General features: G+C 46.9%; 2 protein-coding genes and 1 long non-coding RNA gene across 4 annotated transcripts; 2 read left to right on the top strand and 1 right to left on the bottom strand.

The window, feature by feature from the left end:
- Positions 1-1300: 1300 nt before the first annotated feature.
- On the bottom strand, positions 1301-1938 carry LOC115248106 (uncharacterized). The gene is made up of 2 exons (XR_003887121.1): positions 1801-1938; positions 1301-1381 (listed from the first exon to the last, which is right to left on the bottom strand). It is a non-coding gene; the product is annotated as an uncharacterized lncRNA (long non-coding RNA).
- Positions 1811-7502, top strand: LOC101072161 (plastin-1-like). Of its 2 annotated transcripts, none has more exons than XM_011615416.2 (16): positions 1811-1963; positions 2365-2455; positions 3086-3246; positions 3314-3443; positions 3627-3759; positions 4175-4256; positions 4634-4799; positions 5098-5240; positions 5314-5409; positions 5480-5675; positions 5834-5912; positions 6246-6360; positions 6455-6588; positions 6680-6803; positions 6922-7055; positions 7150-7502. In XM_011615416.2, the coding sequence occupies exons 2-16, from the start codon at positions 2386-2388 to the stop codon at positions 7286-7288; spliced, it is 1902 nt and encodes a 633-aa protein (XP_011613718.1). In that variant the 5' UTR covers positions 1811-1963; positions 2365-2385; the 3' UTR covers positions 7289-7502. The 2 variants fall into 2 exon arrangements, with proteins under 2 accessions (XP_011613718.1, XP_011613712.1); XM_011615410.2 differs by having other exon boundaries at positions 1813-1963; positions 2340-2455.
- Positions 7503-7719: 217 nt separating this feature from the next.
- On the top strand, positions 7720-20901 carry atr (ATR checkpoint kinase). Its single transcript, XM_011615404.2, has 48 exons — positions 7720-7925; positions 8060-8151; positions 8272-8424; positions 8513-9408; positions 9505-9647; positions 9739-9909; positions 9995-10158; positions 10247-10399; positions 10500-10698; positions 10776-11020; positions 11127-11323; positions 11496-11596; positions 11735-11906; positions 12038-12193; positions 12270-12464; positions 12735-12830; positions 12910-12999; positions 13133-13228; positions 13306-13436; positions 13637-13780; positions 13892-13985; positions 14092-14217; positions 14335-14541; positions 14648-14761; positions 14840-14955; positions 15042-15162; positions 15250-15387; positions 15454-15625; positions 15715-15881; positions 16058-16222; positions 16300-16391; positions 16582-16673; positions 16735-16912; positions 16999-17184; positions 17262-17421; positions 17518-17697; positions 17804-17946; positions 18038-18135; positions 18214-18443; positions 18551-18685; positions 18780-18980; positions 19069-19212; positions 19314-19464; positions 19546-19702; positions 19773-19926; positions 19998-20149; positions 20313-20418; positions 20522-20901. Exons 1-48 carry the CDS (start codon positions 7873-7875, stop codon positions 20693-20695), a joined length of 7800 nt encoding a protein of 2599 aa, XP_011613706.2. The 5' UTR covers positions 7720-7872; the 3' UTR covers positions 20696-20901.
- Positions 20902-20925: the final 24 nt, after the last annotated feature.

Here is a 20925-nt window from a genome sequence, read left to right as displayed (position 1 = left end):
TGAGTGTAAAATCCAATAACAGGAACAGCAGGACAGCTTTAACTACAATGGTCTGCTTTAGTTTGAGGTTAGTTGCTGCTAGTCACTAAATATGGTTTCTTTTAAACATCTAAAATAAAATTGATTGTCTTCTGTGTTCGATCTGCACTTGCCTTCCTGCACACGCACTCTGAGGAGCAATGCAGCCATGCAGGAGGCTTAGGAGAGAGATTTTGGCTGAAGCGACTCCTCAGAGGTGCTTATGTAGCATCAACAGCCAGAGATGGAGAGGTTATGGAGACGGAGAGCAGGGTAACCGGAGACCGTGTCTGAGTCGCCCAGTGAAACTGAGCTGATCAGGTGTCACAGGAACAACACACTCGAAGGGGGAAAAGAAAGATGGGACCTCGGACACGTGTGGCTGCAGACACAGATGCTCGTATGCCTGTTGGGACGGAAGGAAAGAAATAAAGAAGAAACAGGCCCCAAAGTGATTGTGAAGAGAGCTGATTTTCTACTCCAGACTGGCTTGTTCTGGCCTGTAAACCCATCTGGATTGAACGTAAGCTCCTTACTTTTTATTCTTTTCTTACTTTACATTTAAATGCTCTAAAATGACTATTCTTTAAGGCTTTTCTCTTTAGGAGACTGTAGCTGGAACAGATGGAGTGACAGACGAGGTGGCAGGAAAAGGTCCTGTAGTTACAGCGTTGTTGTAAATTTGAGCAGTTCTGGTGTTAAGTGGTGGAGTTGGTGCTGCGTCAGGTTACAGAGCATTGTGAGAAGGCAAGCAGGCCTCATGTCTTAAACACACCAGACTAAAATATTCTAAACATAATAACATTTAAGAGCCACAATATGCGTTAAAGTTTGTTTGTTTTTTACAGTCAACGTTTGTTAATAATTCTTTACAGTAGTTTATGTCGGTAAATCGCGCCCCCTGCTGTTGTAACGCAGAAACAGGAGAGTCACAGTTTTTCTTCAAATGAAGTTTTTGACCAAATTGCTTTATACTTAATAATTTACTGTGCTTTATATTGCCGCATTTTCTTGTTTCTTTTTTCACGTTTTTTTAGAATTCGACTATATCATCTTGCCACATACAAACATACCTGTCAAGTTTCGGGTCAGTTGTGTGAGAACCCTTTGATTAAAAAAGTTACATATATTCACAACAATTGGACGTTTGATTGAGATAGTTTAGCTCAGGACAAAATCAGAACACCACAAAAATACGTGTTAATATCTTAATATTTTGATGTCTTTATTTTAAATTTCGATGGTTTTGGTGGGTGGGGGAGTCTACTTAACTGTTTTTTTCCTTTCGGGGTCACGGTGAGGGTGCGCATACGGATGAAGGCAGGGTCCACCACTGGAAGGGTTGCTGATTCATCGCAAGGCCCTATAGCAGCAGTTGTAGTTTCAGTACCTTGCTCAAGGGCACCTTGACAGTGCTTGCACCTTCCCCTGCTACCAGAATACCTTCCATACTTTGTCCACACCCAGACTCAAACCAGGAACCAGGCTGAGAAGCAGAGGTTTTTACTGGTTCCTCACTTTCTTTTTCTTTTTTGAACTTTTCTTTATTTATAGGTAATAATTCTTTCTGCACCCATTCTACTGCAGCATATTGTAGCTTTTTTAGCTTCGTTCAGATGAGACACACACACACACACACACACACACACACACACACACACGCACACACACACACACACACACACACACAAGATGATGACACTGCTGAAGTGTTAAATGTTAACTGTTTGACTACGCCTGGCCCAGGGTCCAGGAAGACCAAAGGTATGCTTGGTGCTTCACCTGAGTGGCTCCTCCTTGCAGCAATAACCAGCTCTCTGCTCGCCCAGAGATCCAGCAACCACTCTGCCCCGGTCTGAAGTGTTACGGAGCCCAGGCTTCTTCATTTCCTGTGGAGGGATCTGCACCATCTGGACGAACAGGGAACTCTCGGCGTCATACGAAGGTACTGGTCTTATCTCGTTTTTGCTCAGCACAGAGGTGTGTAAATGCAGGTGTTGTGAGGGTGTGTGAAGACACGGCAAGTCACAAGGGGACATGCTGGACTGATTCCAGTGTAATCTCACACTTCACAATAGTTACCACTACTTTAACTATTAGAACAAAGTCACCGGTAATGTTTAAAACTGATTAAGGAAGGTAAATAAAAAGGAAGGTTACATCCCCATGTTATTGATACTGACCCATCACTGGTGGGGGGCACCTGATCAGTGAGAGGACATTTAAAGAGGACGTCCCATGACCTCATTGAACCACATAAATGCATAGAAATGACCTGCATATTTTGTGAAAATGATGAACTTTCATTTCGTGGCGCTAAGGTGTGAGCGTGTGTTCACATTGAAGGCGCAGGAATCAGGGGCCACGATGGAGCATCACATCACGCAGATTTCCCGAGACGACCTGGAGGATCTCCGAGATGCTTTCAACAAAATTGGTTAGTTTCCCCCACGACACACTAACACACTAGCAGGACATAACACACACCTGCAGGCACACAAGCGCCCGGACATGTGATCGCAGCGACTGCACGCTGACCTTAGCTCAGGTTTTACAGCGGCCCATAAACCATGACTCTTATATAAGATGTTTTTACTGCTGAGGTTGTTCAGTGTGCACACGTTGTGTGCCAGAGGTGTGTTCGAACGCAGCCCTGCTTTATCAGGGAGACTAATCATCACTGTGTGCTCATCAAGAGAGTGAGACATGCATATTAAATTGTGTAGACATCCTCAAAAATAAACAATATTAGAAAAACCAGGTTTACGACGACGGGCAGCCTGTGATTAAGATCAGACTTTGTGAGGTTTGATTTTATAACAAAACAAGTTTTCATTGAATTCCTGATTAAACATCAGCAGTGTTTATCAATGTTTAGTTGGTTTGTTTACAGATGATAAATGAGTGCAAACTAAACCAGGTTATTAAATGACATCTGAACAGTTACGACTTTTAAAACATCCCTTTAATTGAAAAATGGAGTGATTATAGAGAGCAAATTCAATTCGGTTGTTTCTGATTGTTACTCTCGATCATCTGCACTAACATGGATCATCCGTGAGTTCAGATGTTGACAACAGCGGCTACGTCAGCGACTTCGAACTCCGGGAGCTCTTCAAGGAGGCCAGGCTGTTCCTGCCGGGTTACAAGGTGCGAGAGATCATCGAGACCTTCATCGCCGGGGACACCAACAAAGATGAGAAGATCAGCTTCGAGGAGTTTGTGTCTGTGAGTCCTCCTGCTGAGGTTCTCAGGGACGGGAGGTTTCCGACTGACGCGCTGCCTGTCTGTTCAGATCTATCAGGAGCTGAAGAGTAAGGAGTACGGCGAGACCTTTAGGAAGACCATCACCAGGAGGGATGGGATCCGCTCCTTTGGAGGAACGTCTGGGAATTCCAGCGAGGGAACACAGCACTCCTACTCTGGTAGGAGAGAGGATGCTACAGACTGTGTAAATTACCTTTCCGAGATAACACGTGTGTGTGTGTGTGTGTGTGTGTGTGTGTGTGTGTGTGTGTGTGTGTGTGTGTGTGTGTGTGTGTGCGTGTGTGTGTGTGCGTGTGTGTGTGTGTGTGTGTGCGTGTGTGCGCGTGTGTGTGTGTGTGTAGATGAAGAAAAGGTGGCATTTGTCAACTGGATCAATAAAGCTTTGGTAAAAGATCCAGAATGTCAACATCTGCTGCCCATGAACCCCAATGACGAAAGCCTCTTTACCTCCGTCCGTGATGGTATCTTGTTATGGTAAGACACACACATGGGCACACACACACACAACCTTGTACTTATATCTTTCTGAGGACTGTCATAGACATAGTGCATTACCCAGCTCCTAACCCGAATAATCACAACTAAAACTTAACCCTCACTGTTTGAAGTTGTGAGAGCAGCCAAATGTCCTCACTTTACCAATAGAGTGGGTCAATGGTACAAGAACACATTCAAAGCTTATTGTTGTTTAATCAGTGACCCTTTCTTGTGCACTTTATTGGTTCCCAAAACAGGTTTATTGTATTTTTTAAATATGCTACATCAGTCATGCAGTAAAGATATGCACTGACTTATGACTGATCTTTTGGTCGGTCATGGATATAAACTCAGAGTATTGTAATTTCGTCTTTCACAGCTTCGTAATGTTTCTTGTCGCCGCCTCTTTCAGCAAAATGATCAACCTGTCTCAGCCCGACACCATTGACGAGAGAGTCATCAACACTAAGAAGCTCACCACCTTCAAGATGACAGTGAGTCCAGTTCCCTGAAACATGCTGAAACAGCCTTGGACTTCCAAAAGGTCGCCCATATCTACAGCCATTAATCTCCTGAATGGAGATACTTGTGGATAGTTGAGGGGAAAACATCCCCAATGACACATATTCATGTCTTTTGATGTGAATTCTCACCAAGCAATGCCGAAGCAGAATACAAACAGGTTGATGTTTAAAGAATATTTCCTGGTGTAGCTTAAGAGCCAAAGATGTCAACAATCTGCACAAACGCTTGTTAAATATCAACTTTTACAGTGCACTTCCTCTTTTTACATTTCACATTTCTCACCGAGTGCTCCAAGTCGATGATGTAACTAAATAAATAATTGATGGATGCTGTGTTTGTATGGTAGGAAAATCTGGTCCTGGCTCTGAATTCGGCCTCGGCAATTGGGTGCACGGTGGTGAGCATGGACGCCCACGACATGATGGCGGGGAAGCCTCACCTGGTCCTGGGGCTGCTCTGGCAGATCATCAAGGTCGGGCTCTTCGCTGATATAGAGCTCAGCAGGAACGAAGGTCAGAATGCACGCGCACGCACACTCTCTTTAGATAATCAAGAGGCTCTTTGGTGCATAGAAAATACTTTTAGCAGAATGGAAGTTGGGGGGTTTTGTGGTTTTTATCCACCTTGTGCCCCGTAAATGATCAAACTTTCATTTATTTAAGCCTCTAGATTAACCAAGCATTCATATAAAGTGAAAAATGAAAGGTAAAACTTGAGTAAAGTTGCCTGTGATGTAGAAAAACCCAACAGAAAACGGATGCCACCACACGCCGCTGACACTCTTTCACCAACACAACACCATCTCTGCAGGCCTGATTAGCCTTCTGCTCGATGGGGAAACCCTGGACCACCTGATGTCTCTCTCCCCCGAGGAGCTCCTGCTGCGCTGGGTCAACTACCACCTGCAGAACGCGGGGACGAAAACCATCCGCAACTTCAGTGAAGACATTAAGGTCCTCCTCAGACAACACACTCCACAACACACCAAAACACACTGAAAGGTAACGGGCTCTGGCACCTCTGCAGGACTCCCGGGCCTACTTCTACCTGCTGGACCAGATCGCTCAGTACGAGGAGACGGCCTACAAGAGCAGTGTCAGGATCGACATGAGCGGCCTGAACGTGAGCCTGGTGCTTTATGTCACCCTGCAAACTCTGTACGGTGGCCTCATCTCCACGTCTGTTTGTGCAGGAGGAAGATCTGGAGCGAAGGGCCGAGCTGATGCTGAGGCAGGCGGCCAGGCTGGATTGCAGGCAGTTTGTGTCCCCTCACGACGTCACCTCGGGAAACAGCAAACTTAACTTGGCCTTCGTGGCCAACCTGTTCAACATGCATCCTGCGGTGGAGAAGACTGACCTGAATGGCATGGAGACTGCACACATCGAGGGTGAGATCTGCTTTATTGCTGCAAAATGAAAAAGTCATCACATTGTAAAGGTCAAAGTGCAATAAAATCCCATAAAAGTGTCTAAGTTGAAACCGTAGCTGTGAATCATTCCTAGAAGACACTATAAATAAACATTCCTTTCTCACGTCTCTGTCCAGGTGAAACCAGGGAAGAGAAAACATATAGAAACTGGATGAACTCCCTGGGCGTCTCTCCTCATGTCAACCACCTCTACTGGTATATCAGTCTTATATCAGTAGTTGTAGTAGTAGTAGTAGTAGTAATAGTAGTAGTAGTAGTAGCAGCAGCAGTAGCAGCAGCAGTAGTAGTAGTAGTAGTAGTAGTAGTAGTAGTAGTAGTCATGTTCCTGCTCGTTACCTCAGAAATGATATGCTTCTTGTATCTCTCAAAAATAAAAGCATATGCAACTCAAGACTGGTCAAGCTTAAAATAAACCATTTTACAAGAGTTTAGTCTGATTTTCGGGGGTATTTTTCAGGCTTTTTTTTTTTTTTACTCATTAGAGTCACTGAAGCCATTTCTGAGTTTTTTTCTCTGTCTCTTCCATAGTGACCTGTGTGATGGCCTGGTCATCCTGCAGCTTTTAGAGAAGGTCAGAGTGCCTGTGAACTGGAAGCGGGTCAACAACCCACCGTACCCTTTCCTGGGGGGCAACATGAAGAAGGTATGCCCTCACTCTGTGCATAAAAGAGATGGAAAAGTAAAGATCAGAGCCATAAAAATGGACATTTATATAATGTCTCTCCAACATTTTCCAGCTGGAGAACTGTAATTACGCTGTTGACCTGGGCAGGGATATTGCTCGCTTCTCTCTAGTCGGCATCGGAGGAGAAAATTTGAACGAGGGAAGTTCAATGCACACCCTGGCTCTGCTCTGGCAGCTGATGAGGAGGTAACTGCTCCATTCAAGGCCCTGGGACACATCACAGCTGTGATACAAATGCTTTATTTTGAATAAATGTTTGGTTTTTGATGGCCCTCAGATATACAGTGCTGGTTTTGTCCAAACTGGGAGATGGAGAAAAGGTGGCTGATCAGATTATCCTTAACTGGGTCAACACCACCCTGAGTCAGAAAAACAAGGAGACACAAATCAGCAGCTTTAAGGTGTGTGTGTGTGTGTGTGTGTGTGTGTGGGTGTGTGTGTGTGTGTGTGTGTGTGTGTGTGTGTAGGTCATAAAATGTTTGGCTTCATTTACATGAAATATTTCCATTCTTCATGCAGGACCAAACCATCAGCACCAGTCTGCCCGTGATTGATCTGATTGACGTCATTGCTCCTGGTTCTGTCAAATGGGACATGGTGAAGAAAACCGAGAGAGGATTTCTGAAGGAAGATGACAAAATCAGCAACGCCAAGTAAAAGAACAAACAACTGAAGGGTTTTTCACACTGCCCTCATCTTTGCTTCACCTGTTCCGATGACACCTTTTCCTTCTGCTTCCTCTCCCAGGTACGCCGTCTCATTGGCTCGTAAGATCGGTGCCCGGGTGTACGCTCTGCCAGATGATTTGGTGGAAGTGAATCCAAAGATGGTTCTGACACTTTTCGCCTGCCTCATGGGCCATGGACTGAAAAAAGCCCAACCCTGAAAGGGAACAAAAAAAACCCCATCTGAATTCAACTAAATGTCTTTTTTTCTCTTCATTTAATTGTTGTGTCTTTGCACTGCACAATCTGCATTAGAAACTATTATTTTGTTTGAACAATAAAGTAAACTGAAGTTTAAAATTATTTCTCTTCAGCAAAGCTGTTTATGTGTGCTCTCAATAAATTTGCCAAAGGCAAATAAAGTATCTATTCACCAATTGCTTCATGCTTCATAATCAAGCTGACATCTCACTGACACATTTGACATACTGGCACGTAAAAAACAAAAATAAACCTGGCTTGGTTGCAATGCAGGTTTCAATAAAACCAAAAGAAGAATGCAGGGTTCAATGCTGATTATCTGTCACCAGGGAGCGCTAAAGTACTTCTCGAATGATCGTAGGGTTTAGTGAGCCTCGGTGGCTGCCGTACCAAAACAAAACGTCATTTTGGAGCGAAAGTCTTTCAATGGTTTGAGAGCGTGGACTTGTGTGTGTGTTTACAAAACATGAGTTAAAATTACTGGACAAGACGCTGCTGATAAATAAGTGGTAAACGGTGCTGACATTCAAATTTTTTTAAAGAAATGGAAGGTCTGGAGATGTCTGCAATGATACCGGCTCTTCAGGAGCTAGCTAGGTAAGTAGTAAGGTGATTAAGCTAACATGCTAACAACTTTAAAATGAGTTAAAAGTTGTGTATTACGAGCAGACGCCCGTGTGTCGTTTCTTCATGCAAAATCATATCACATCATTCCTTCCTGGTGTTTGTAGTGCCAGCGCGGCTGAGTACGACCAGGCGGCGCAGAAACCACGACAGATCCTCTGTCAGTTCATTGACCAGATACTGAGCGATGTTGATGTTGGTAGGTCTGCAGTTGTTGTGCCACAAACACCTGGTCGTACACGACTGCACCGAAGTGAAGCTCGGGATGGGATAAAACTATATAAACTAACTGCCTGTGCTCGCATGCTTGCGTCTGCAGTTGCTTTAGGTCTGAGTAAGAAGTCCAGTTCCGAGCCCGCCTGTGTGATGCTTCTGGACTTTGTGCAGCATATAATCAAGTCCTCCTCTCTAATGTTTTCCAACCCTGCCTGTCAACCTGTGGAGTACCCAGACACAACTCAGAGTTGTATTGGTATGAGATGTTTAACCCAAGTCATATCTACAACAAATTCACAATTCTCTAATGATGATGTCTGGCTTTTATTTCCCTTTTATTTCAGACTTTACGAAATGGGTGACGTCGCGCTTACTTCGTGTGGCCTCTGCACCAGACTGCAGCATGATCCACGAGAGGGTCTCTGCGGTGCTGTGTTCTTTGCTTCACACGGTGATAGCCAGAGCACCTGTCATCTGCGGTTGTCTGACTCAGGAGCTTATTTTCTTAGCTCAGGAACTGAGCAGCATCCTGGCAGCGCATATCGCCAGGCTGGCAGGAAATGGACATGTGGGTGCTGACTCGCAGAACCAGTGGCCTGTAACGCTTCAGTGCTTCAGTATCGCACCGGTTTGTTCCTCCTCCTACCTCACCCCGTCCTCCCTCGTTCTCTCTTCACCTGCTGCTCTCGAGACGCTGTCTGCTGTGGCGCTTGGCGTCATAACCGACATCTTGAGGGCGGTTGTTTCCCAGCGGGACGTCAGTGTGGTGTGGGAGACGGCCTGTTCCTTCCTGGCCAATGGCAACACACGGCTACAGAAGCTCTCCTTGGTTATCCTTCGGCGATCAGTGGAACTGGGAGGTTTCCCTAAGAGGCAGGGCCACCGGTTCTTTGCAGCATACCTTTACTTGTTAGAATCCCACTCCGACACGGACCTCGACGTCAACAATCCCTACGGAGGGGAGCTGCTAAAGCTAACGCGCTGCGTGTTTCATTTGCCGGATGCTGGCCACTCACACTTTGAGCCCGTCTACCTCTCGCGGCTGTTTGAGTGCATCTGCGCTCTGGGAGGAGCAGGTGTCCACTTTGGAAGCGAGGTGGCTGAATCCTTGTGCTCGTTGCTCTCCTACATGCTGTCTGATGGCAACGTTTATAAAGATGCTGCACTTTTAAGAAGGCAGCGAGTCACAGAGGTGTGCAACAAGCTCACCTGCACCGTGGGAACAGAGAATCAGGCTGAAGTACGCTTCTCCTCGTGGTTTTAAAAAATCTGCTCACACTGTTCCGTACTTTAAAACATCTGTTCTGTTTCTGTAATGTCTGCGTTGTGGCGTCAGTGTGCAGAGGGGTTTCTTCGAGCTGCGCTGAAGGCCGAGGCTGCGACCGTAATGGGGAAGTTAAGAGACGGCGAGACGGCTGCCAAGAAGCTGTGCAAAAACCCCAACAGGTCAGGCGGGAACTTTTCAAAGACTGCAAAAGAGTGAGTGATTGACACGTAGATTTGTTACTTTGTTGTTTTTGTTGTTTTTGGTGAGAAAATCCAAACTCGGATTTTGTGTCTGCATTGCCAGCGTGGTGGACATGCGGGTTTCCAGCGAGGTTTGGGCGGCTGCCAACAATCGCCTGGAGGAGCTCCTAACGTTTCTGAACTCCGATCAGCCGGAAACATCACGGGCGCTCTGCGTGCTGAAGGGTCTGTCCCTCATCCTTCACCTGGCCGCTCTTTGTTCCACTCCTACCAGGTAGTGTCAGGACTTCACAGTTCACATCCTTCACACTTTTGTGCCTCCTGTCCACTGAGTTTGTCACGTGTCCTCGGTCTGTCAGTCCTTCTCCTCTCCTCTGGGTGCCTGCTGAGACTCTGGGCAGAACTCTGAGGAGCTGCCAGCTGGTGTTACAAGGAGGCCCACTACCCGAGTCAAACCAGGACTTCTTTCAGTCTGCTCTCCAGACCACCGTCGAGATCCTTGATTCCATCATCTACCTCATCAGTATTTATCATATGTTACACGCAGTTTATATTAAATTCCTCGCACACTGTGTTATTTGTTAACCATCATTTACGTGTTCTGTGCACAGAGAGCAGCCAGGGGGAGGATGGACTCCAGCAGCGAGTGTGTGCTCTCCTGTCTCTTCCGTGGGTGTGTGAATACAAGTCTTCCTCAGACTATAGAAGTGCATCCTTTCCCTCCTGGGTTCCTGTCTTAGCCCAGAGACTCTGCTGCTGTTACTGTGAGTATTAATGTTCCCTCATAACGTGCATCCAAATGTTTTTTTAGGCCATTTTCAGTGTGGAAATCCAAACTGACATCAGATTGTTTGTCTGTTGCAGCCCCTGATATCCAGGTGGCCTGTGTGTCACTGCTGGCCCTCCTGAGTCGCGGGGTGTGTGATAAGTGGCGAGCGAGTGTGCTCTCCAAGGCTTTGGAGAGTACGAATGAGTCAGTCAGGGTGAGGGCAGTCAGAGCCTTCCCTCTTCTTCTTCACCACTTGGGAAACTCACACTACAACCTCATCAGCACCGCTCTGCTGTACGTACAGATAAGATGGACATTCACACCAGTAGAAGACCATTTTAGCCTTTCATCTTCATTTCGGTATCTTGCAGTTCCAGGCTGGAGGACAGTTCGGAGCAGGTGAAGAGGGAGCTCGCCGGGACCGTCGGGCAGCTGAGTTGTCTCCAGTCAGATACCTCCCACCTCAGCACATCCCCATGCAGTTCTGAGCTCCTCAGCCAGACACTCTGCCTCGCATCGGAGCATGCTGGGGCCACTTTTGCCTCCCTCAGGGCATCGTTTGTCAAACCTTTTCTGACATTACTCATATGCCAATCCCCAAGCAGCGTTAAGCAGGGTATTCTTATAGTTTATTATCCTATTTGTGGCAGCAAGCCTCAAAGCTCCTTTACAGGAGTGTTTTATTTACCATTTTATTCAGTGTGTTGTGTGTTATCCTTTAGCTTTTCTAGATGCTTTGCCTCATCTCTGCCTTCACGTGAATCTTGTCAGTGGCGACAGTGACTCCCGCGCTGCCCTCAGTGCTCTGATTGGTCTCATGGAGGACTCGGATCCAGAAGTCAGAAAAAGCTTCAGCCAATCTGTCCGTTTTCTTCTCATGGAGACTGAGAGAAACCCTGAGCAGTGTTTTCTGAGGGAGGTGAGCCACAGTGATTAAACTGTATTACAGAAAGCCATATTTCTGAGCACTCATCCAGCAATGGTTCTAGAGAAAAGTTAGCAGGATTTATTTAATTTAGAATTTCCATCTGTTCTGACATTTATATTCAGTCATTTTTACTGTCTGGATGTGTTTTGTCTTGCTTTTTAAGTTCCTGGTGGCACGTCTTAAAGAGGCGTTCAACAAAGCTAAGGTCAACAGAGACGACAGCCTGCGCAACACTCTCATCCTGACCACAGGAGAGATCGGCAGGTACCGGTGACCTTTTCCCCTGAGCAATAATTACACGTCAACATTCCTTTGTAGTATTTAAAAATGTCTTCCTATTTGGGCAAATCAGATCTGTTGATTGTATAACCATAATATGTATTTTAATCTCTCCTACACCAGAGCATCTCAGGGCAGTTTGGTGTCATTCTCTTTGCTGCGGCTGCTTCACTGTCTGCTCTCCAAGTCGTCCTCGGTGTCTGTGTCTGCGCACACGCAGATCAGAACTCTGGCTGCAGCCAAAGGCCTCAAACTTCAGACCCTCTTCAGTCAGTACAAGAACCCTATCTGTCAGGTATGATGTTTGTAGATGGATTATAGCTGTGGTCCATTTACGTGAAATGGGTTGTGTTATAGGATGTAGGTATCGAAAGAATACGCAGACCTGCGCAAAAATGTAGCTTAGCATTTCTCCCACGTGTTTAGTTCCTGGTGGAGTCACTGCACTCGCGTCACATGGCGGCCCTGCGGAGCACACCGGATCAGAGCAGTGAATCGGCCCATCAGAGAGAGCTGGCCCTGGACATCCTGGCTCAGATTGCCCACGCTTTTGATTTCCCCGACCTCCATCGCTTCCTCACCGTATGTCACTGCTGCAACAACAGCAAAGCAAATAATGACACAAAATAACATAAATTGTGCGCGTGCTTGTATATAGAGGACTCTCCAGGTGCTCCTGCCCTACCTGGCAGCCAAGGCCAGCTGTACGAGCTCCGCGCTCATCCGCACCCTGGCCAATGAGCTGAAGGCAAACAGGAGGGAGATCCTGATCAACAACTTCAAGTACATCTTCAGCCACCTTGTCTGTTCCTGCACCAAGGAGGAGCTAGAGAAAGCGTTCCACTACCTGCAGGTAGGAATTTATAGTAGGTCAAAAGAATCTTATCTTAGCTCTAGCATTTAGCGACTCTAAGCTTTTCTACAAACAGAAACACAGACCCACAGTTAAACAACCTTTGAAAGGAATGGATGTTAGCATGGCCCAAATTCAGTCGCATCAATCAAATATAATAACTATCCCAGTTCCAGTGCTGTTGCAAAGAAGATTGATTGCGGGGGAATGGGTCATTAAATGTATTTGTAATTAGATTCAGAGACTGATGTGTTTTCATTTTCCTCCCAGAGTGAGACAGAGATCGAACTGGGCTCCCTGTTAAGGCAGGACTTCCAGGGTCTCCACAACGAGCTGCTGCTGCGTCTGGGAGAACACTACCAACAGGTCTGCACAGAGGATGGGTTCTGTGGGGTTCGCAGCACAGCCCTCAGTGACTCCTCTCACCTGGTCTGCATCTCCGTAGGTGTTTAATGGTCTGGCCATCCTGGCTTCCTCTGCGTCCAATGATGACCCGTACCAGGGTCCCAAAGACATCACTACCCCAGATCGCATGGTACAAAATTTTTTCTCCATTTTGTTAAACGGGTTGTATGAATAAATATTACAGCTGTATTTGGCCCCCCAGGCCATGTTTTATGTGTCACTAAACTATATATTTGCACATTTCCTTTTTTACTGCCTCACAGGCGGACTATTTGCAGCCTAAACTACTGGGAATTCTTGCGTTTTTCAACATGCAGCTCCTCAGCTCCAGCGCAGGAGAGAAGGACCACAAGAAGTTGGTGCGTGACCCACCACTTCATTTCATAACTGACAATCGTGTTTTGTGTTTAATTTCGTCTTGTTTTTTTGTGCTTAGACATTGACCAGCGTGATGGAGCTGATGCGACTGATGGGCTCCAAACACATCAGCTCTGTCCGCGTCAAGATGATGACAACACTCCGCACAGGCCTGAGATACCGGGAGGACTTCCCTCTTCTCTCTTGTCGGTCAGTAGTTCACACTTGAAGGTCCCGAAAATACTGAAGAGTGTGCTCCTGCTAGACCTGCTTCTCTGCTACACCATGCAGCTTTTATCACAAATCTGCAGCCAATAACTCAATTATTGGAAGCAAAGATCGATAGATTTTCCTACTTGATACATCATCTGTACTGAGCAAAGTTCATCTAACTGATCCTGTGTTGGAAGGACTTGGGAGTGTTTCGTGAGGAGCGTGGAGCCAGTGCATCTGGGGCCCCTCCTGAGCCATGTTATTGTTGCACTTCTTCCGCTGATCCCACTGCAACCCAAAGAAACGGGTGCTATTATCCGCTTTCTGATACTTGACAACAGGTATGAAAGTGACCGTTCAGGGGGAGCGACCCCGACTAGAAGGTTGTTTTTTCTAAAATGTCAAATAGATGCCCAGAAGATGATTCTGGTCTAACTAATCAATCCCCACAGGGAGGAAGTCAAAGACTACCTTCATGAGATTTACTTTCTGCCGGATCACCCTGAGCTGAGAGACATCCACTCCGTCCTGCAGGACTACAAGAAGGTGGCCAAATAAAGCAAATGAAGGGTTTTTATAGCAGGTCATTCATTGGTGATGAAGAGAATTAACTTCAGGCTGAATAGTAAAGCACTACCTTAAACTCTCACAGCTGACAACCAGCAGCAGTGACCTCGCTGCTGCGCTGCAGCTGTCCATGAAGGCCGTTCAGCACGAAAATGTAGACGTCAGGATTCACGCGCTGACCAGCCTCAGGGACATGATGCACAGCAATCAGGTGCGATGGTCTCCCAACTCTCCTGGGGAGTGGATCTAATTGTATCTGGGCACGTCGGCAAAGAGAAAAGTCACACAGTTCACCACGAATGCTCTGCTCTGTGTTCCTGGACCGCAGGAGTGGCTGCTCCAGCAGGTGTGTGCCAGCGAGGCAGTGGAGCCGGTCATCTCCAACCTGGTGTCGGTGCTGCTGAAGGGATGCCAGGACTCGTCCCCAGAGACCAGACTACTTTGTGGGGAGTGTCTGGGGGAACTGGGGGCTGTGGATCCGGGACGCTTGGACCTGTCTCGCTCACACACCAACGGTGGCCGCAACACCTTTGTGGTAAGACCTGTGGTAAAGCCGACAACACTCACGTTCATTTCAGTCATCACGATAAAAGGATCCCGATTGTACATGTGTGGTTGATGATTTTTTATTTTTTTTCTAGAGTGGGGTTGACGATCCGAACTTTGCCTACGACCTGCTGTCTGAACTGACCAGAACCTTTCTTGCTTATGCTGATGACGTGAGAGCGCAGGACTCTGCTGCTTACGCAATACAGGTGCTCATCTCTGGCTCTCGCCCTCCCTCTCTCTCCTTGCTTTGTCTCATTTATGCACTTGTGTTGACGAAACCGCAGGAACTGCTGTCCATCTTCGAGTGCCGCGAGGGCCGCACAGACTCTCCAGGCCGGCGTCTGTGGAGGAGATTCCCAGAGCAGATCCAAGAAATCCTTGAACCGCACCTCAACAGCAGGTTGGGCAAACTTAAACACGGCAAGCCGCAGGATCCGCACACACTGTCCTGGAAAAAAGATTATCATCATCTTTCTTTACCTTCAGGTATAAGAGCAGTCAGAAGGATGTCAACTGGTCCAAACTGAAGAAGCCAATATACTTAAGCAAGAGAGGCAGTAGGTTCTCTGACTGGTCAGCCACGTGGGCCAGGTATCTCATCAGTAAGGTGAGTTGACCGATCTTTTATCAATCGGGCGGAGGTGCACAGGCACCGATCATTGCCGGTGTAAACGAAACGCAATGTGTATTTCAGGTGAGACACGAGCTGCCTAGCCGAGTGTTCGCCTGCTGTAGTTTCATCATCAAGCATGACTACAAGGTCACAATCTACCTTCTACCTCATATCCTGCTCTACATGCTGCTCGGCTGCACAGAAGCGGAGCAGCAGGAGGTGAGGAATCACACAAAAGAGGTTTCTTTTAACGTTTATATCTAATAACACTGTGGTGGCTCCCAGGTAACGGAGGAGATGCTGGCTGTGCTGACAGAGGGGGACGGAAGAGGGAGCAGACGCTGTCAGGAATCGGCTTCCAGCCTTTCGCAGCTCAGCATTCAGACGGTTTTCAGCATGTTGTCCCACCTGACACAGTGGAGCCGCCACATTCTCTACTCTAAAGCTACCAAAAACGGTGACTGAGATAAACAAATGTTGGCACTCATTTGGCTCTTCAACAGCATTCTTAGCGATTATAGCATTTATGGTGTTTTTTCCCCCAAGAGAGTGGAGAGTATCAGCGTGTCGTGGCCTTCCTGAAGGGGATTCCACAGGACGTTCTTGCCAAGGCTGCCCTGCGATCCAAAGCATACACACGTGCCCTCATGCACTTCGAGGCGTACATCTTAGAAATCAAGGAGAACATCCAGGACCATCTGACTTTTCTGCAGGTTATTAAAATTGCTCTTGTAAAAATATTTAAGCTGTTTGGCAACAGACATGATCTAATATACAAGTGAGGTCATATTTTCACCAAAAAAACCCAAAAATATTGTCATACTCAACCATCGGCTGGCCTTCTTTGTTAAAGATTAGCTCTAGTTCCTTCTGTATTTGGCTGTTGCAGACGCTGTATGCTGCGATGCATGAACCAGATGGTGTTAAAGGGGTCAACGCTCTGAGGAGGGAGGAGCCATCGCTACGGGAACAGATCCTTGAACACGAGAGCATCGGCCTGCTTAGAGACGCAACTGCTTGCTATGATCGGGCCATACAGCTGGAGTCAGACCAGGTCCACACACACACCCACACACACGGAGATCAATGTGCAAAAGGGTAGGGGTGAGTTCGCTGTTTTTTTTTCTTTAGATTGGTCATTATCATGGGGTTATGACCTCTATGCTCGGGCTGGGACAACTGTCCACAGTCATCACTCAAGTCAACGGTGTACTGGCCAGCAAGTGAGAGAAACACACAGTTTCATCCATGTTCTTTAATGTTGGAATCCTTTACTTTTTAACTTCTGCAAATCTGCAATATTTCGATAAAGAATTTGCTTTTCACGTTTTCAGTCAGTCTTGTGGCTGGAGCGTTGCAATTTACATAGATTTATAATGATGTCCTGAATTTTACACATTGTGCCACATCCAGGCACCACTGGAAGTCAGATCTGAACGTCTACAGAGTGGAAGCAGCCTGGAAGCTTGGACGATGGGACCTGCTGGAAGATTATTTGAGCTCAGGTAATTTTATTTTTTTTTAAAGCAGCAGCATCCTGATCCTGATATTTGTTTTCCTCTCCAGAAAGTCAGTCCGGTACCTGGGGCATACAGCTTGGCCAGTTACTTCTCTCCGCTAAGAAACAGGACAATGAGACCTTCTACCAGAAGCTGAAACTGGTGAGGAAGGAGCAGGTGGTCCCACTTTCTGCCGCCAGTTATGAGCGGGGCACCTACCAGAGAGGATACGAATACATCGTCAGGTCTGTGTGAAAGTCTTGAAATCACATCATAGCGAAATTCAGTGATGGAGTAAATCAAAAATCTGTGTTTTGCGTATTTTGATAAGACTCCACATGCTCAGTGAGTTGGAACACACATTCACCGAGCTGCAGAAGCAGAAAGAGAACTCCACCCCCAGCCTCAGCCATCTGCCTCCCTATTGGTCGGATCGACTGGAGATGACCCAAAATTCCTTCAGGGCCAAGGAACCAGTCCTGGCCCTCCGTCGTGCCCTGTTGAGCTTGGGACCGCAGTATGGACACACCTCTTTTCTCCCTACTGATCACACTTGCTTCTTTATTCAGTCGACCATCTCTGTTTTGCCTATAGGCCCTCGGGGACAGAGCTGGTAGGGGAGTGCTGGCTGCAGAGTGCTCGGGTGGCCAGAAAGGCAGGGCACCACCAGACCGCCTTCAACGCACTTCTGAATGCAGAAAACACACACCTGGCGGAGCTGGTCATTGAGAGGGCTAAATGGCTTTGGTCTAAGGTGCAACAAACCTCCAAATTCAGCCTTTCAAACACTGAGAAGCAGAGTAGATTAAATCCAGAAGGACATGTCATAAACCATGTTGTCTACCATCAGGGCGACGCCCACCAGGCCTTGATCGTCCTTCAGAAGGGCGTGGCTCAGTGTTTCCCTGACGACATGCCACTGACGAACACTCGCAGTCTACAGACCAAAGGTAAAGCCATGCTGCTGGTCGGACGTTTCATGGAGGAGACGGCCAACTTTGAGTCCAACGCCATCATGAAGGTGTTCAAGGTAAATAAAATGACAGCATGTGATGTTTGAGTGGGGGAAAAGACCCACTATGTTGTGTTTAGATGTTTGCTGTGTTGTTTGTCTCACTGCTCTGTTGTGTTTTAAGGATGTAACAAACCTCCTGCCTGAATGGGAGGACGGAAACTTTTACTTGGCCAAATATTACGACAAAGTGATGCCGATGGTGACTGACAATAAGCTGGAGAAACAGGGCAACCTCATCCGATACATCGTCTTATACTTCGGAAAGTGGGTTGCCTTTCAGCATGGAGAAAGAACTGCTGCATCTGTCTTTATTTCACCATAGGTTCGTTTAATTATTCGGGTCATTTCCCTCCAGAGCCCTACAGTTTGGAAACCAGTACATCTACCAGGCCATGCCACGCATGCTGTCCCTCTGGCTGGATTTTGGAGCACGAGTGTGTGAGTGTGAGAAAAGTGAGTGGTCAAAGGGGTGAAATGCTGTGGGACAGACTTCCAGAGTTTTTGCTGAAACCACGTGTCGCTCCGCCACAGCTGGACGCGTGGACAGACAGCTGCGTCAAGAACTGGGGAAAATCAACGCCGTGGTGATGGAGCACTGTGACAACCTGGCACCCTACCAGTTCCTGACAGCCTTCTCCCAGCTTATCTCCAGGGTGTGTCACTCCAGCGACGAGGTCTTCACCGTCCTCAAGACAATCGTAGCCAAGGTCTTCCTGGCGTACCCACAACAGGCGATGTGGCTAATGACCGCTGTGTCCAAGGTGTGTCCGGGGGCCATTTTCTGTGGGATGCTTCAGTCCCTGCTTTAAAAAAAACAAGACTGAGACACTGACGTTATATATGTGTTCATGACATTTTATTTTCTCAGTCTTCTTACCCAATGAGAATGAATCGCTGTAATCAGATTCTCAAGAAAGCCATCAGTCTCAAACAGTCTCTGGAGAAATTCATCGGAGACGCCACTAGGCTGACTGACAAACTGCTGGAGCTCTGCAACAAGCCAGTACGCTGACACTCACAAATACAGTCTCTGTAGTGTTGTTGTAGGATCCATACATGAAAATGGGTAAACATATTGAGCTGTGTGTGTCGCTCAGGTGGACGGTAACAGCACCACCCTCAGCATGAGCGTTCACTTCAAGCAGCTAAAGCGACTGGTGGAGGAGCCGACCTTCAGCCAGATCCTGATCCCTCTGCAGTCTGTCCTCATCCCTACACTTCCCTCTACCGGCGGGGCGAACACGAAGCACGACGCGTTCCCAGGACACTGGGCGTACCTCGATGGCTTTGAAGACACTGTAAGAGAAACGCATGAATATCACCTTGTGAGAAATGTCATGCATAACTCAAGTGTGTGTGTGTGTGTGTGTCTGTGTGTGTTTCTAGGTGGAGATCTTGGCCTCCTTACAGAAGCCAAAGAAGATAAGTCTGAAGGGTTCTGATGGGTGTAGCTACACCATGATGTGTAAACCAAAAGACGACCTAAGGAAAGACTGCAGACTCATGGAGTTCAACTGCCTCATTAACAAGGTGTGTGATAGAAATGGGAAATGTAAAAGCTGCTGTACAGACAGGCTGTTACAGTAGTCATATATGACCCCGGTCATCTTCTTGATTCGACATGCGCATAGTGCCTCCGTAAAGATGCTGAATCCAGGAAGAGGGAGCTACATATCCGCACATATGCCGTCATCCCTCTGAACGAGGAGTGCGGAATCATTGAGTGGGTCAACAACACCGCTGGACTTCGACACATACTCACCAAATTATATAAAGAACGAGGTATCTCCCTACATACATATACCTTCTTTGGATTAAAGAACAGTTTAAAAGTAGAGGCATATTTTGTTTTGTGCCTCCAAGGAATCTATCTGTCGGGCAAAGAGCTCAGGAAGCTTATTTTACCAAAGACAGCCCCCTTTGAGGAGAAGCTGCACATCCACAAGGAGGTGCTCTGCGCCCGGCATCCTCCTGTCTTCCATGAGTGGTTCCTCCGGACCTTCCCTGATCCTACATCATGGTACAGCCCATTCTGCCCTTATATTTGTGGGGCCTCTACACTTCTAATCTGTATTTTTTACTGTTTTCAGGTACAGCAGTCGCTCCGCGTACTGCCGCTCTACTGCTGTTATGTCCATGGTGGGCTACATCCTGGGTCTGGGAGATCGACATGGAGAAAATATCCTCTTCGATTCTTTCACGGGCGAATGTGTACATGTGGACTTCAACTGCCTCTTCAACAAGGTGCGTAACTATTATATCATTAAATGCTGATTGGCATGAATCGGGTTGCAGTTGTTTTTTCCGTCCACAAGGGGGAGACATTTGACGTACCTGAGGTTGTTCCATTCCGACTGACCCAGAATATGGTCCACGCCATGGGGCCCATGGGCACAGAGGGTCTCTTCAGACAGGCCTGTGAGGTCACCCTGAGACTGATGAGAGACCAACGTGAGCCGCTCATGAGGTGAACACATTTTCTTACATAAGTACTAAACATTCACATCTAAATTAGTCTCCAAAGAGAGTAAGAGTAAGAGCATCAGTTGACCGTTTGTGAAATCATTCTTCTGTGCTTTTGTCGTTTATTCTGTGTCACCACATTTACAAAACCATGTTTCATTATCAAGCGTGCTAAAGACCTTCCTCCATGACCCACTGGTGGAGTGGAGCAAACAAGCCAAAGGACTTTCCAAAGCTCAGGCCAATGAGACTGGAGAGATTGTCAATGAAAAGGTTTGTGTGTTTCATCGTGGTCGTTTTATGCTAACAAAATCCAAACTGGTCTCACTATGCTTCTGTCGACATGGCTATATTATCATCTTTATGCATCTTCCAGGCTAAAACCCACGTGTGTGACATTGAGCAACGTCTGCAGGGAGTAATTAAGAACAGGAACAAAGTTCTGGGTCTGCCGTTATCCATAGAGGGACATGTCCACTACCTCATACAGGAAGCCACAGATGACAAACTGCTCTGTCAGATGTATCTGGGCTGGGGCCCCTACCTGTAGAACACAGACCGCTATTGCTTTTGGAAATATGATTTATAATCATAATAAAGTGATAAAGACAATTCAAGCACTGCACTGACAAGCCAAGAGTAAATATGTTTATATTAAAGGTTTAAAAAAGTTTGGTGTACGCCGTTATTTACTGCTTCATTCCTGGTTGCATCAAGGTCTCCGTGGCAATAAAGAATGTGTTTTGACATAGATAAGAGTGTTTCCTCTAATCTTTTAAC

Source organism: Takifugu rubripes, chromosome 2, assembly GCF_901000725.2.
Source record: "Takifugu rubripes chromosome 2, fTakRub1.2, whole genome shotgun sequence".
Classification (NCBI taxonomy): domain Eukaryota; kingdom Metazoa; phylum Chordata; class Actinopteri; order Tetraodontiformes; family Tetraodontidae; genus Takifugu; species Takifugu rubripes.
Note: the sequence above shows the minus strand (reverse complement) of the source record. Positions and strands in the feature narration are given on the sequence as shown.

Excerpts from the sequence above, each read along its gene's own strand:
- LOC101072161 (XM_011615416.2), top strand. The coding sequence starts at position 2,386 with ATGGAGCATCACATCACGCAGATTTCCCGAGACGACCTGGAGGATCTC. Across the intron at positions 5,676-5,833 it reads GGAGACTGCACACATCGAGG|GTGAAACCAGGGAAGAGAAA; the intron begins GTGAGATCTGCT and ends GTCTCTGTCCAG. Across the intron at positions 7,056-7,149 it reads GACAAAATCAGCAACGCCAA|GTACGCCGTCTCATTGGCTC; the intron begins GTAAAAGAACAA and ends TTCCTCTCCCAG.
- atr (XM_011615404.2), top strand. The coding sequence starts at position 7,873 with ATGGAAGGTCTGGAGATGTCTGCAATGATACCGGCTCTTCAGGAGCTA. Across the intron at positions 12,194-12,269 it reads ACCTCCATCGCTTCCTCACC|AGGACTCTCCAGGTGCTCCT; the intron begins GTATGTCACTGC and ends GCTTGTATATAG. Across the intron at positions 15,626-15,714 it reads CTCTAAAGCTACCAAAAACG|AGAGTGGAGAGTATCAGCGT; the intron begins GTGACTGAGATA and ends TTTTCCCCCAAG.